Source organism: Protopterus annectens, chromosome 7.part0 (assembly GCF_019279795.1).
Source record: "Protopterus annectens isolate FY-2018-M chromosome 7.part0, PAN1.0, whole genome shotgun sequence".
NCBI classification, from domain to species: Eukaryota; Metazoa; Chordata; order Ceratodontiformes; family Protopteridae; genus Protopterus; species Protopterus annectens.
The window spans coordinates 327,937,313-327,953,308 of NC_056739.1; the positions used below are offsets into that span (position 1 = coordinate 327,937,313).

The 15,996-nt window shown below is 40.7% G+C and overlaps 1 protein-coding gene across 2 annotated transcripts in view; it reads left to right on the plus strand.

The window, feature by feature from the left end:
• Nucleotides 1-10,043, plus strand: part of SORT1 (sortilin 1) — a 941,002-nt gene extending 930,959 nt beyond the window's left edge. For both annotated transcript variants that reach the window (XM_044076883.1, XM_044076884.1), the window contains one exon: nucleotides 7,292-10,043. In XM_044076883.1, coding sequence (XP_043932818.1) covers nucleotides 7,292-7,306 — 15 coding nt within the window. In that variant the 3' untranslated portion in view covers nucleotides 7,307-10,043. The remainder of the gene's footprint in view (nucleotides 1-7,291) is intronic.
• The last annotated feature ends 5,953 nt before the right edge of the window (nucleotides 10,044-15,996 follow it).

A 15,996-nucleotide genomic window follows, 5' to 3' on the forward strand; every position in this document is an offset into this window, starting at 1 on the left:
ACTTTGTTTTTGCCAAAGGGGATGACTATACACTTTTTGGCGTTTAGCGTGAGGCTATGGCTCTGGCACCAGTTGTCTGTTTCTTTGAGGCCCTTTTGGAGGATGCTTGTGTCGGCTGGAGAGTCGATTATGGCGCCCAGTTTGCAGTCATCTGCGAACTTGGTCAGCCACAGTCCTTCCGTGTTGGCCTGTACCTCCGAGAAATATATACCAAACAAGAGCGGTCCCAGGACTGAGCCTTGTGGGACGCCACTTGTAACTGGTTTGGAGTCTGACATGGCTCCAGCAATTCTAACCATGTGGGTTCTGTCCTTGAGCCAGTTTGCAACCCATCTAGTGACATAGGGGTTTATAATTAAGCTGGTGAGCTTATCTATAATGCCCGAGTGGGGTATTGTATCAAAGGCTTTTGTGAGGTCCAGATAGGCTGTGTGGACCACCTTCCCTTCGTCAATGGCCTTGGTGACTGTTTCAAAGAAGTCAACCAGGTTTAAGAGGCAGGATCTGCCCTTAACAAAGCCAAACTGGGTAGGATCCAGTGTCTGTAGGTCCCCAATATCTTTATTTATGAGGTCCATGATGATCCTTTCCATAGCTTTGCAGACCAAGCTAGTCAGGCTTATGGGGCGATAGTTTCCAGGGTCTGTTGATGCACCACCTTTGTGGAGAGGGACCACTGTTGCTGTACGCCACTCTTTGGGTACATATCCTGTAGTAAGGCTGAGATTGAACAGTAGTTTTAGGTTTGGGTTTAGCTCTTCTTGGAGTTCATGTAGGACGCAGCCTGGGACACCGTCTGGTCCCATTGATGCTGTGTTTTTTCTTTGGAGAGGGCGGCTCCCACCTGAGCATCTGAGATGTCAGGGGGGCAGCACTCTGCTGGGATAGATATTTGCCCTTTTGGTGAGGAGGGGGGGGGAGAAGTTTGCGCTGAACCTGTCAGCTAGGATGTTGGCAATGTCTGTGGGATCAGTGTATTTTTTGTCATTTTGGACTAATTCTGAGCATATCTGGGAATTCCCACCCAGGTTCCTAACATAACTAAAGAAAGCCTTGTAATTATCCTTAGTGTCCTGTGCAATTTTTCTCTCTAAGCTGGCCTTTGACGATTTTATGAGTGCCCTTAGTTTTTTGCTAATACTGATCAGAGATGCCTTCCTTTTTTGGGATTTTGCTCTATCATGTAGTAGCTTCCTCCTTCTATTGTATAGTTTGTTTATGGCTGGGGTCCACCAGACAGGTCGTCTGCCTTTGGAGGATTGGGTCTTGGTTTTATTTGGGATTGCATGATCCATGCAGTCTTGAAGGTGTTCATAGAATGCATTTATAAAGGATTCTGCGGTCTGGGCCGTATTTTCCACAGGCCCGGGGGCTTTGAAGGATTCCACCTCGGTTTTGAGGAGTGTGAAATTTGCTTTAGAGAAGTTTTTCACTGTGGTTTTCTGGGCAGGGGGTGGGGTCGGGATGTGAATATCCAGTGAGATCAGTTTATGGTCTGATCTTACCAGTGAGGATACACTTCTGGTCTGGAGCATAGAGTCCCCATGTTGGTGATGATCAGGTCCAGTATGTTTTCCCCTCTTGTGGGAGTGGTAACAAGTTGTTCAATAGCATTTGAGTTTATGAATTCTAGGAACCTTTGGGCAAGGGTGTTGGAGCTAGAGTAATGCTCCCAATCTATGTTTGGGTAGTTGAAGTTGCCCAATATAATGGTGTTCGGAGAGACCTTCATATTTTCCAGTGTTCTCAGGAAGGCCGAGTGGGGTTCCTGGGTTTGGGAGGGTGGTCTGTAGCAGGCTATAAACTGGAAGACAGTTTTACCCACTGTTAGTTGCACATGGATAGTCTCTGATGCTTCGTGCTTTGCCACCAACTTGGAGGTGTGGGTATCTTTGATGAATATCGATACTCCCCCTCCTTTTGTGGTTCGGTCCAAGTTTTGGGGCCGAAAAGCATGGTATGAGGTATAACCTGGTAGTGCTGGGGTGCTCTCGGGAGCCCTGAACCAGGTTCCTGTTACTGCACAGATATCGATGTTCTCCATGCTAAGGAGAGTTTCGAGTGCGTGCATCTTGAGGTTTAGACTTCTAGAGTTGAGCAGCATTACTCTTAGTTTCTTATCCCTTGTGATACCTATGGAGGTGGGTTTGTCTTTTGAGCCTTGCCTAAAAAAGGCACTATGGGGGTAGCAAGAGCCTTTGCCAATATCCGAAAGCCCAGGGGTGACAGGTGCAAGCCGTCCCTAGCAAAGCATCGTGGCTTGTCGTGCATATCATCCCAAGCTGACAGGCATTGGATCCCCTTTGAATGACACCAATACTTAAGCCAATTGTTGAAATTGATCATCTTGTCTTCATACTGTGGCATCATTCTTGGTGAGGGTAAGATGCTACTCAAGGTCAGGGTCATGCCAGCCTGGGCCACATGCTCAGAGAGCTCCTGTATGTCTCTTTTCATGTAGTCCAGGGAGGTACGTCTCAGGTCATTCACACCAGCATGGACAATGACTGAGTCATATTTGTACTTGCCTTGGAGTGACCTGAGTGCTTGTGTTATGTGGCGGATCCTAGCGCCAGACAGGCTGCTCACCGTGACCTTCTCCTTGTTCAGCCTGGTGAGCGGGACGTCAGTGTGCCTGACGATAGTCACCTATTACAAGTGTATCAGGTGTGTTGTTTAGCCTTAAGGGCTGTGACTGTTCAGCACACTGGCTTTGTGAGATATGTGTTGCCCGTGTTTTTTTTTTGGGGTAGTGGTTGCTTGGGTGTCTGCTTTGGGAGGTCTCTGCTGCTTAGGCAGATCTTTATTTAGAGCCTCCGAGTATGTTTTTGTGTGATTATGTGTTTGGTTTGCTGTCGTGGTAGGTCTTTGTGAGACTGGAATTGTAGTGAGTGTGGTTTCCTTCTCCTCCTGACTGGTTTTGCCAGTACTGAGTTGAGAGAGCTTAGCCTCCAGTTTGGCTATATGGTTGCATCTCTCACATGTGTTGGAATTTGTTGGGAGGAGGAGAGGGTTGTCTGTGTACATGAGGCAGTTGTAACATTGCCTCAAGATTCCCATATTCACCAGCTGGACCAGAGAGGAGATTGACAACTGACCTTTGGACATGCTAGAATAATATTGGGAATTCCTTTATAATTGAAAACAAGGGCCAATGGGGAGCGAGGGTGTAGTGCTTTTAATTTTTAGTGCTGACTTATAATTGCTTTAGTGAGCAAGTGCCAGGTAACAAGTGCAATGTGTTACAGGTAACTTGAATGCAAAAACGACAAACAGTAACTTTCTTTCAAGCGAAGCAAGGAAATAAGTACAGTAAGCAATGCAGATATCACTAGGGATCCACTAGATATCACTAGGGATTTTTTTTTACAATCCCTGGTGGATCCTTTGGAACCTGGCTTCTTGCATTAAAGTGTGTCTTTTTTTTAATGTTTTTAGTCCCTTTAGTTTTACACACTGGTCAGGCATATTTTTATCAACCAGAGGAGGAGTTGTGGATAGCAGTTAAAGAGCTGAAGGGTTTTATCAGGAAGGGGAAGACAACAAAAGTCAAGTGGAGTAAGCTGATTCTTCCAATTCAACAAGGCAGTTTGGGATTTCCCGATTTGAAGGGGTATTTCAGAGCTACACAGTTAAGGCTCCTATACAAGCAAAAGTTATAAATCAAAGTGAAAAGGGATGATTAAACAGGGGGAAGCTCAAGAAAGAAGGAGAGACTGGGATTTGGGATGCAAATCCTTAAGGAGAATAACAATGGCCGTGCAAAATATTATATCCATAAAGCAGCAAAAAGTATTTAAGAACTAAGCCAACACGGGAATGGAGAAATGAGATTCTGAAGATAGGGATGGACTGCCTTTAGGGATACAGACAACAGGGGGTTGAATTTTTTGGAGAAAACTAGTAAAAGAACCAAGGTATTGGGAGCAAATAATTAGAGAGAGAAAGGTAATAGAATGGGAAGAGGCCAAGAATTTATTTGGACTGCAGGATAGAGATTGCTTTTCCCTATCAAGTATTGATATCAGAGTAAGGTAATAGAATGGGAAGAGGCCAAGAATTTATTTGGACTGCAGGATAGAGATTGCTTTTCCCTATCAAGGATTGATATCAGAGTATAGACATAGAGAAAGAAACGGGGGGGAACTTAAATGAAGGACCAGCACTGGTGGAGTTTTTAGAAGAATCTAGAACAGAAGCTGCTGTTAAAAAAAGGAATAATTAGTAGAACATACAAAATATTGTAGGATAACTATAAACATTAAGTAGGGGAGGTTAGAAAAGATTGGGAAGAGAAATTTAATAAGCAGTTAACAAAGAAACAATGGAGGATATATGACTATCTTCCAAATATGCAAAAAGTGTTGAAGATTTAGGATATTTGCTTGGAATTGTTTTTATATAGGTGTTATACCTAAAGTAAGCTCCAAAGAAAATGCCCTCAGGTAGATGGCAAATGTTGGACGTGTGTGATAGGGAAGAAAGAAGTAATTGGGAATATGCTTTCTGGGATTGTAATGAGTTGGCAGACTTTAAAGATTCCCTGCAGAATGTTCTTGTCAGAGATACTGGGTGAGCAAATTGGTGTAATTAAGGAAATTATTTTTTGAGTTGTGATACAGAATCGGAATTGCCTAGAACATAGTAAGGCCTTGCTGAGTCAAGGTGGCTACCAAAACAAAACAATTACTAGAAAATGTAAAGCATTCCAAACCAACTTTACTAGAAATAGTGAATATAGTAACATAAATAAAACTGGAATTGGGTCTTTGGAAAAGGGTAGAAGCAAATCACATAAAAATGGGAATTTTGGGAACAAGGTATAAAAGAGGGCAGGATTTAAATGAGCTATGTAATGTTTGACTGGCAATGACTGAATCGATTATAAGTGATGTACAATATTTGCGACTACAATTATGTCAAAATAGTTTGTGATGTGCAATGTTTGCAACTAAAATTATGCCAATATACTTTGTTTTTATTTATATAAATGTACGATTGCCTTTGTCATACATGATCATACATGATAATTTAATAAAGATGTTTGTTTAAAAAAAAACTGTTACACAGCCAGCTCAAATGTATACTGACTGAGAAATTCTATGATCTACGATTAGAGAAGTTGTGGGAGCCTTGATGTATGCTGGGAAGTCATGACATTAAAAGTAGCAACTTACTTGTACTTCCTTATTTTCTGGGGGTGGGGTTGTATCTGCCTCCAAAGTAGTACTCTTGAAGCAAACTCAACAGGAGATGTTATTTCCTTTTCTGAAATTACACAGAGCCAATACCTACTGAGAAAGCAGAGGCCTTCAACTCCAGAGTACATTTGAAAAATGATACTTAAGGGTCCGTGTTAATCACATTTCATTCCTTGTTTATTTTCTAGAATTATACAGCATTTGTATAAAAGTTAAAAAATAGTGTAATGCTTAACAGATTGTTGGATTTTTTTTTTTTTAAGGCAAACCCTTTCTCAAAAACAGTTTATAGCAGAACAAAAGATTGCCTAGGTATTGCAGCATTACAAAGTATCAGTCTTGCATGTTTGGAATGAAGCAAATGGAGACTTCCATTCACCATTATAACCCTTTAGTTATAATTTTAAATAGCCCACTGTGAGTGTAAATAACCTGCAGTAGTAATAAAGTAGCAGTATTTGCATCTTATATGATTAAATTATTTTGGTATGTACACAGAAGGAGTAATTACTTACCAATTTTCTTTTGGCAACTACCCCCCTTTTTTTTTACCACAAGTCCAGTACTGACTGCAAAACAAAAATCAAAATCACCTCCTCCAATTGAGGTGTTCTCCAACACTGAACTGCTAGGTGCCAGTATTAACAATAACTTGAAATTTGACTTGCATATCCAACGAGCTCTCAAAAAAAAAAAAAAAGCTGTGTCTCTTATTTGGACGTAAGCACTGTCTCATCAGTAGCATGACAACCCATGCCTCCTCCTGTCTGCTTCCCACACTCCTATATGCTTCACCAATTTCAAGTGCAAACATAAGCAGTGCTACAATAAAATTGCAAAGTGTGCATCCATTAAAGCTGCATTGTCTTTAAGCACCTCAAATGGCTACAGTTACCTCACTCTTTCTCTCCGTTACAAGTAGCACACTGTGTATTGTATCACCCTGGAGGGTACTCTATCCTAGGCTCTTTGCTACAAAGATACACCCCAACCTTCTACTCCACTGCATAGCCGGAGAATGCCCTACAGTCTACAAGGCCTGGAAGTCCCTCTCATTCTCTGATGGACTCCCTGAAAACCCTCACATCTTCAAAACTAAACTAAAACTACAGTTTTACAGGCGGCGCAGTGGTGCAGTGGTTAACATTGTCACCTCACAGCAAGAGGTTCTCTGGTTTGATTCTCAGCTGGGGTGCCTTCTGTGTGGAGTTTGCATGTTCTCCCTGTGTTCGCGTGGGTTTCCTCCGGGTACTCCGGTTTCCTCCCACATTCCAAAGACATGCATCTGGAGCATTTCTCCCTGGGCCTCCGCTGAAAACAGGCTCTGTGGAACCTAGTTGGACTTTCCCGGTCAACAAATGATAAATAAATAAATAAATAAATAAATAAAAATAAATAAAACTATTAATTTACTCTTGGGTATGCCTGTGTTACTCCCCAAAACAAGATTACCAGCTAGCACTACCACAAATGCTGTACTTAAAATTCTGTTGAACCACCTTAGTAATGAAACTGCAGTATTGCTTAAACATTCCTACAATGAACTATTCATCATATATACAAAGTGTATTCATGAGCCTTTTTGTATTGCTGTCTTACTGTTATGTACAAATGTATAATTATATTATGTATTACTGTTATGTAAATGTAATGCCTTGGGATCTGCATCAAATTTAAAAATGTGATGGTAGAATATGTTCTTTAATTTTGTGTATGGAGCTTTTTTCCCTGGGCTTACACTGAAAAAGGGCCTTGTGCCCAGCTGGACATTCCCATTAAACAAACTGGATGTTGTGTATTTTCTTCATCTGTGGCCATTTCAGACACAATTTGTGCCAGGTTACTGACAATAATTTAAGGTGGTATGTGCAGTTGTAATCAGTTATGCAGTGTGCATATTAAAATAGTGTATTTCAAGCTGCTTCTAGGTATAGTGGGTGCAGAATGTAACGTCATACAGATAAAAGAAAATGAAGCCATTTATGGTGATCTATAATACATTTAGTTCATTTTTATATTCACTGATTTTAGCATGCATTAGATATGGTGCCTTTTTTCTAACTTTTTTTCTCTTTCCCTTCTCACATCAGGATCTTCTCGAGTAGTACTGCGTTTGCAAGGCCTAGACGATGCACTTTTCTGCTTCTGGAGCAGAGGAAATGTAGACTTCGAAATTCACAGCTATTTCTACAGAGTTGTCTACACCACAGTTGCCTTTGCTTCTCTCCAGTAAACTTTTCTCTCTTTCTCTGCAACTTTCAGCGACAACTTTTTTTGCAATAATTAAAGGTGAAAAAGTGGAACTGATCTGTAAGCAGAGATTCTGCAGGGACAGGAAGACCTTAGATTTCCCCTGATTTGCTTCTTCGAGGAAACACTTTCTATTTACAGAATGAGATATGAATGAATTGTAGTGTCCTAAAACTACTTATCACTATATGTTGTGGAGTCTCCATGGAAAATGGAAAAGATAGTTGTCAACTTTGTTTTCATGTTTATGAAAAATGTAAACTTTGTGGTAAAGCAGATTGAGATGACACTTTGAGATTATAGTTACCTTCCCTTGGTGCCATGTTTGCTACTTATGGTGATGTCTTGGCAAGTGTTTTGACTACAGCAGAAAGTTGATTTGTTTCTTGTAAACCAGAGAAGTATGAGCACCTTTGCTTTGTTCTGCATGTAATGAGTGCCCTTGTCCAGTTCTGTTTTCCAAGTTGTGCTACTCAAAAAAAAAAAAAAAAAAAATGCTGAAATATTCTGCATAAGAAAGGTTGGTAACATATTCATAGAAAATATAGTAACTTGGTATGTTTTTTATGATTCAGAAGGGTGTAAGTTTCATGTTGGTTAACTCTATATGATGTAGTATGATATGTCTTAATTTATTTTATGTAATTTGATTCATTAAACTAGTAGAAGTGCATTTTCATCATATTAGTACTGGTAGGGCTGTTGTAAATTAGAATGCTTGTTTGCAGTGAGACCTATTTTTGGTAAGTGACAGTATGCACAACTCATCTGGGAAGTGAGTTGCTGCAAAGAATCAAATTTTGTTTTGCTCACATTTCAAATAGTAAATTTGAGAGGTTTTTTTCTGTTTGCATACCTGCTAGATAAAACTGTTCCATAACAAGTGGCAGATGCAGATCTGAGAGCAGTGCCGTCTAGACAGACGCCATTAGTTTTATACTTAACTGTCCTATTCCCCAGTACATTACCCTCATCTGTTGGTATTGATACATATTTGTTTCTGTAACATTTAAATTTGGGAGACATGGTACAGCTCTGCAGGTATTTGAAAAAAAACCTGTTTACACATGCTTTACAGAATCCTGATGGATTTGTTGCTTACTAAAGTTCTGTTACAGAAACATTTTTGCACTTCTCAGGTTGCTTATTTATAGGTTCATAGGTTCATACTAGGCTATCTGCCCTAGGGCATTTATAAGCCTAGCCAGAGTATGTTTGGCTTTCGCCACCTATTTTAAATTAATTTTGCATGGTATATAAATTGTTCTAGGCCATAGATACCCCCACATAGTTGCAGTGAGCCTCACTCAAATAATATAAGCCGTACAGCTCATCAAAAATGATTTAGGGCTTCACATAAAATTGAGATCTACTGGTGTAATGTAATTTTTAAGTGTATTTGTTGCTGTTCATTTGTAAGAGCAGATCATCTTCCTTTCAAACTCGCACATATGAAGTACAAGAAGTTTGCCTTAGTGTTTTTCACCGCTAATTTCCAGTCAGATGAACTGATATGCTGACTGTTGTCCTTTTGAATATATTGTGAACCACTCTGTACCAATACCTAAAAGTCAGCATTTATTTACTCCATATAATTTAGCTCCCTATTTGAGAAATGCAGCTTTAGACTAATGCAAGCCCTGATATCCACACAGCCCTTATATATATATATATATATATATATATATATATATATATATATATATTTCCCCATAATGGAATGGAGGGCTGAACAGGAGGGGCCATCTTTCAGACAGTCATCTGGGATGGTTCAAACCTTTTCAACTGTAAGCCCTGCATGCCCCCCAACGAAGTACCAGGGAAGGGACTTGCAGTGTTCCAACCATGAAGGCCATCACTTCACTTTCACAAGGAGAGTTCCCTCTAAGCAGCTCTTTCTCTTCCCCAAAGTACTTAGCAATTGTTTCTATGGCCTCTACCAGAGAACTTGCACTGCTTGGTGTGCTCCTAAGTGTGTGCAACCCTCACCATTCCCAGGGGCAGGTGAGCAGTGTCACACTCCTTCACTTCTCCCTGCCTTGCCAAACCCTCTTGCCTAGGTAAGAGTTAAGGCTCCATCCCTTCTTGTGCCATGGATGCAAACGTAACCATTAATGTATGTTTGACCATCTGAAAACGTGAAGCAAGTTTAAACAAATTAAGTGCTCTGTACTTTGTTATAGCCTTAGAAGGTCTAATTTTCTGTTTCTTATTTCAGTGAAACAGTCAAGGAAGACAATTTCATTAACCTCTTTCTTTTCAAATCATACTTTTCTCCCTTTCTGCCAGTGCATATACACACACACACACACACACACACGCTCATGGTAGCCCAGCTGCTGTGACAATCTTTTGATAATGCTCCAGTGGGAAGACATGAATTTATCTGTTCAGTTTGGGCACATATGGAAACTTCATTTAAAATATGCTTCTAGAGACTTCTGTGGCACTGGCTGGATGTAGCCTGTGCACACAATGCTGCCAGTTGTCCATTAACTGCAGCAGATCATATCTTCCTTCCATGGTATCACATCCATTTGAAACCCTTGTCAGTTATTAGTATATTTTGAATAAAAACACAGGTTAGTTTTACTTTTTTCTTGCAAGATGCTTCCAGAACTTTGAAGTAGTTACGAAGTAAGAATCATTGAACTGTTATAAATGCCTGCATTTTTTCAAGTGTTGCCTGGAGGAAACTGTTGCACATGTGCATATTTTGCTGCAAGTGGCAAATGAATTGGCACTCCTGACTACAGTTGTATTAACAGGTATTAGCATTTGGAATAGCAGACTGTAGTGAGACCCTACTTTTAGGAGCAAGTGTGGGATGGCACCTTTTGGTGTTACAAGGGTGTATTCTCTCTCCATCATCAACGGTGTGAGTGCTGAGGAAGCCCCTGACAGTCTGCAAATTTGTACCTTTGTACTGTCTTACTCTTGGCTCCTTTTTGTTTTCTTGTCTGAAAAAAAGAGGTGAAAACTGCCAAAATTCTGTTGGACAGCTCCACCAATTTCCTGGATTATCATTGGCTGATGACTGTTCATTGGAGAGGGTGGTCTTCCTTCCTGGAGTGTGTATGGTTTCCATGATATAGTTTCTTCATAGCTTTCACTCCTGTTTTGGGTTTGCAGGTGTGCAGTATGTCATTGCCAAGTTAATCATAAAGTAGAACTCTTGGAGATTTTCTCATCATAATAATTTAGTTTGCAATTGTTAAATCTAAAGGATATCACTTTGCATGTAATGTCCTGCATCAGTTGTGTAGCCTTTCTTTGTTTTCACATTGCCAGGATAATTGTGCTAAATTATGGGTTGACTTTTTCTGTAACTGATCATGCCACATTTCTAGTTGTTTCAGTAACTTGCAGAATGTGAATGCTTTGTTAAGTTGGTATTCTTGCCTAAGAATATATATTCTCTGTTCCTTGTCATCTTTAGTTCTAATCTGAAGATCTCTAAAGCCAACAAGCACATCCTTTTGCAACCTAGGAAAAGGGCATCAGCTGCAAGCACTAAGCACAATGTGGATATCAACTTTTTGGCTTGTTGGATATTTGGCACCATGCACCTCCTTTTTCCCAGTTTTGATCTGTTAGCTTACATGTGCAATGTGGTTAGGAAATGTGTTGCTGTAAATTAAGTTAAATAAGAGATGGAGTTTGCAGTCATGTCTCTGTCATACTGTTTCCTTGATGTAAGCTTCTGTTGGGCTGCTTACACTTTGGAAACCACAGAGAAGCTAAACTGATATCATTAGGTTAGGCAGCATACCTGCAGAGCCTGCCCCATTAAAGCTGTGCCTCATGCAGAGATGGTCCCTTCCCATTCCTATTGGCATGCTCTATACACTATTTAACTAGATATTTCCTCCTATTGATCACTAGGTCCATTATCTTGTGTTATGCATTACTTTTGGGTCCAGAACTACTTTTTTTAGTTCTTGGAATGTGAGTTGTATGTAGCTTTGGATCTGCCCCTTTCCTTGAGTAACAGTAGTGTGTGGACTACACTAGAGTAATGAGACCACCTTCTTCCAAGCTTTCTGCTTTGAGTGTAATATTGCATGCCTTTATCATCACTGTGAAACCCAGTACAGGTTGCGGAGAGCAATTTCCTTTCAATGCCATCTGTTGCACCATTTTGCATTTGCAGTGCTGTCCTTTGAGATGCTGCCACTTCCAGTGCAGTCTTCTTTTCTGAGACTATTTTGTCCTCTTTACTGCTTTAACTCTGTTTATTTCTGGCACAAGTTTCTTTTGTCATCGTCTGTTATTGGGCTGAGCACCAATTTTATTAGTAAACTTTGTATTTTCCCTGAGGAAGTTGGGCTTTACTGTTTTTTTTTTTTTTTTTTTGCCCTTTTTTTCCCCATTAAACCAGCTGAGGTGTTGACTCTGAAACAAAGCAGAGCTTTACTGAGTCTCATTAAATATCCTAGGCATGAGCTGTGACACATGCTTGTATTCTGTACTGCATCATGCTTAAAAGTATTTGTTTGCATGCATTTACATTCCTAACAGCTAATGAGCTGCAGTCTTAATTTAGAGGTTGTCTTAGTCACTGGGTAACTGGAGCAGGTTGTGGTAACTGACCTTTAGTTTGAGTCTGCTAAGCATGACAGAGCATCTGTCTGGGATTGAGTATTGGGCCTTTCTGAGAGCCAAGGGGCACCTCTGAAAATTGTTGAACCCCCTTTAGATGCTGTTAGTGCCAGTTTTGATTATTGATGCTATTTCCGGGTATAGTGTTCGAGACGGCATTCTGTAATGATCACAGACTAAAATATGACTTGTTCTGTAATGATCACAGACTAAAATATGACATTCTGTAATGATCACAGACTAAAATCTGGCTTGACGTTTTAGTGGGGTTGGGATCATGTCAGAGCAGTGCTGATAACAAAATAGTTTGAGCATAAAGCATCCTGATCACTCTTGTTGAGCTTTGTTGGATGTTGGGCACTAGTTGCAGAACTAGTTTGAAAACAAGTTGCTGAAAATTCAATTGTCTTGAGTTATTCCTACTCTGTAGGATGTGCCTGCTTCACCTTCCTATCATGGATGTTAGCGGAGTGCCCTTGAATGAACATCTTGCAGAAATTAGCTTCTTGCAGCTTCATAGGCCAGAAATACTATTTATGGCTGTCGTTCCTGAGGCAATACAGCATCTCAAACGTGGTTGAGCCACTTGCGACCCCTTTTTGGCGTCTTGGCCTTTTTCATATTTGCAGTGGGTTTTAGTGTCCTTCACAAGATGAAATGCTACAGAGACTGCAGGAAAACCCGTTTGTCTGGTGATGTGCTGATGCCTGGTCTTAGCGTCGCTTACTCCAGCCCTGATGTGTAATTCCCATCATCTCTTTAATGTAGGTAGATCATGTTCTGTGCCAGAAAGGCAGTCTGTTACTTTTCCACCCTGAGTGTGTGAGGGTGCAAGCCATCTCATCTTCCGATGCCACTCCTTTTGCAGTAAATGAGGAGACAGATGTACCTTTACTAACAACTGAAAAGAGTCATTACTCATCCTCATTTGTTAGATCGTCATGGCAATTTGTCTGAGAGGTTTAAGACTTTTTGTTGCTAGATCCTGACCCTGCAACAGTCCTGAGTTTGATTACCACAGGCTCAGTTTGCCTACTGTGTGCGACTCTGAGTAAGTCACTTAACTAGGCATTGTTCCTAGGTCACCTCTAAAGGGAAGGTTTCCAATGGGTTTGCCAGGTTAACAAATGTAATTACTTATTGTTTATTATCTCTGCCTGGCTTATAAATTCCATCTTAAAATGGACATAGTTTTTTTTTTTGTTCCTCCTGTTAGAAGTGTATGAAGACTTTGGGCAGGGAGAAAACTCCGACTCATTTCTTCTTTGGAGCTTGCCAGTTAGGGTTGCCACCTTTCGTTGTGGCTAAAAAAGGACCAAAGCCACACCCATTGCACCATCCATAATCCCACCTATTTCTCCCCCCTCCTACCCATTTGTGACATCAGCATGATGTCAACTGATGGGGAACGCTCTCTTTTTCCATTTCTAATGCCCCTTTTCTGCCAGTTTACTATGCTTTTCTGTAAAAAAGCATAGTAAATCTGCCGGTTTAACAAACTCCGATTGTCTGTTTCTTTTTTTGAAACAGAATACCAGAGTTTGTACAGTATTTTATGGACTACTGGACAATCAGTTTGATTTCCAGATAGTCCAGAAAAAAAGACAGGTGGCACCCTATTGCCATTAGTAGTACCACGTCATTAGTAGTACCGCGTCAGCTTCTTGGAAATACCTAGATGCAGCTCCTTCTATGCCAAAGAACGTAGACCTTTGTGTTTGTCATTTCGCAAAATTAGACTTCCCTTATCACCTGGTATTCAAGGGAGATTCTTTTCATAACTTCTCCAAATTATGTATATCTGGTATCCTGTTTGGGCACTCTGCCCCAGAGTCAGAGGCTTTAGGTAGAGACAGAGTGTATAGTTTTGCCACGTTTTGCAGTTTGGCCATTAATTACTTCTGTTGTTTCTTTGATTTTCTTTGGTGAAGCAAGCTGTAAGATCTACTTTTTCTCACTCCATTGCGATACAGTATATAGAACATCTTTTACCACTGGGACCATTATCACTTGTTGCCACAGGACAGCATAGCTTGGGTAAAAGGCCCTATTATTATTATGGGGGGTTTTTTTTGAGGAGTTGTGCTAGGCTATCCTCAGCCAAACCTCCTTTTAGGGGTGACATTTTTTTTTCAGGAGTAATCTTCATAGTAGACCCTTAAGGATCCCAGAAGAGAGTTAAAACACTTTTATTGTACTGTATGTTTTGCCCGTGTATATATATAATGCTCCAACATATTGACTATTCTGACTTCTCTCTAAAACTTAATTGTTCAGCAGAAAGAAGACCTACAGAGGCTTTAGCTTATCCTAGCACTAAGGGAAAGCTCTAAAAGTCATGCTGCCTCCTTCCCCAGTCTTTCACTGAAATCTTAAGCACTTCTTGTCACTGAGCCTTTCATTAGGTCTGATTATCTTCCTCGTGTCACACTGGTGGGAAGACTGTTCTGTTTGTTTAGTCCAGCCTAGAGAACCCACTTTTTTGGAAGTCATAGAATCAGGCCATGGGTTGTGCCTTGTTGTCAGTCTCCTATGATAGACCGGTTGATATGAGAGGAGCTGCTGATGTAGACTTAACACCAGCTAGCCAGTGAAGCAGTAGAGACTATTTCACCAGGGTTATGATGCCGCATGTTTCTTTACTGTCTTTCCTGGTCCCCTGGGAAAGGGATACCTTCCAGCTCTACACTTAAACATATTCATCACTCACATCATTTCAAGCTGTGATATCTCTGCTCTCAGAGCACTTCTGCATGTTGTCACTAAAGTTAAGGCTAATCAGTGTCTGCTAGCTCTACAGGCACTTGCTGCTGTTTGAGTCTGTGTTCACACACCAAAGAAAAACTTCATTGACCGGCTATTTCAAGAACAGTAATCCACGAATGTTGCTTTCATCGAAGAGTGAAATCATCGTACAAAAATCATAGAAAGGTAGTACCTGGCCACCAACAAGGAAGTACTGCACTGTATAAGGTAAACTAAACAAAACCTTGTAAAATTTGCCCTTTTCCCCATTGTAGTCTGACCTCAGAGCTGGTATATGTAGTTAGGAGGGTGGGGGAGCAGCCTCCACCTTCATGGGTTACTTCCTCGTTGGCCAACTAGAACCTTTTAATTTTTTTATGATTGTATGACTCTTCGATGAAAGTGATGTTCAGGGATTACTGTTCGTCGAATAGCCACATAATGAAGTTTTTCTTTGATGAGTGAACATAGAACCCTGGTGTTTATCGGCTTTTTCTGTACATGATGACACTTTTTGGCCTTGCCATCTTTGTTATTTACTAAGGTTTGATTGTGGTAGTGGAGGGCTTCCTACAGTGCTGCCAGCTTTTGTATAACTAGATATCTGTGTGGTGGTGGCTTACACTTGGGAGTTCCCAGTATGGAAGTAACCTCTGGTTTGCTTTGACTATAGTAGTCAACAGGTTTGCTTCCAGAATAGCACATTTCCATTTTAGAGGCAGTTTTAGACGTGGCCCAGTACTGTGTATTCCTCTCTTCATATGGATAATGCCTGTGTCTGTCATACAAGGCATTCTTTGACCCATTACTGCATGTCTGCAAGTCAGATGGCCTCAAAAATACTCTCTCTAGGGAGCTAAACCTCTTCTGTAACATCAGCAGAATGGTTTGGAAGGGGCAAGTATGTCCTACAGAGGATACCAGTGCTGTGGAACAAACAAAGTTCCTCCCTGTGCATTTTCAAGTGCAGCTTAGATCTGTGGATAGGAAACAGAAAATTTACCCCAAGACTGCTCCCTGTACTACAGATGAACAGAGGCAGTTCCTACATTCCTTATCCCGTGCATTGGTCCCCTCAAATTATCTGTGGTATGATCCCAGTTATTCTAATTTGGGGTAATATATAATTATTGACCATGGGATGGGTAAGGCCAGTCTATAACCAAATGGGATAGGTTATAGGGAAGCTGGCAAGGTT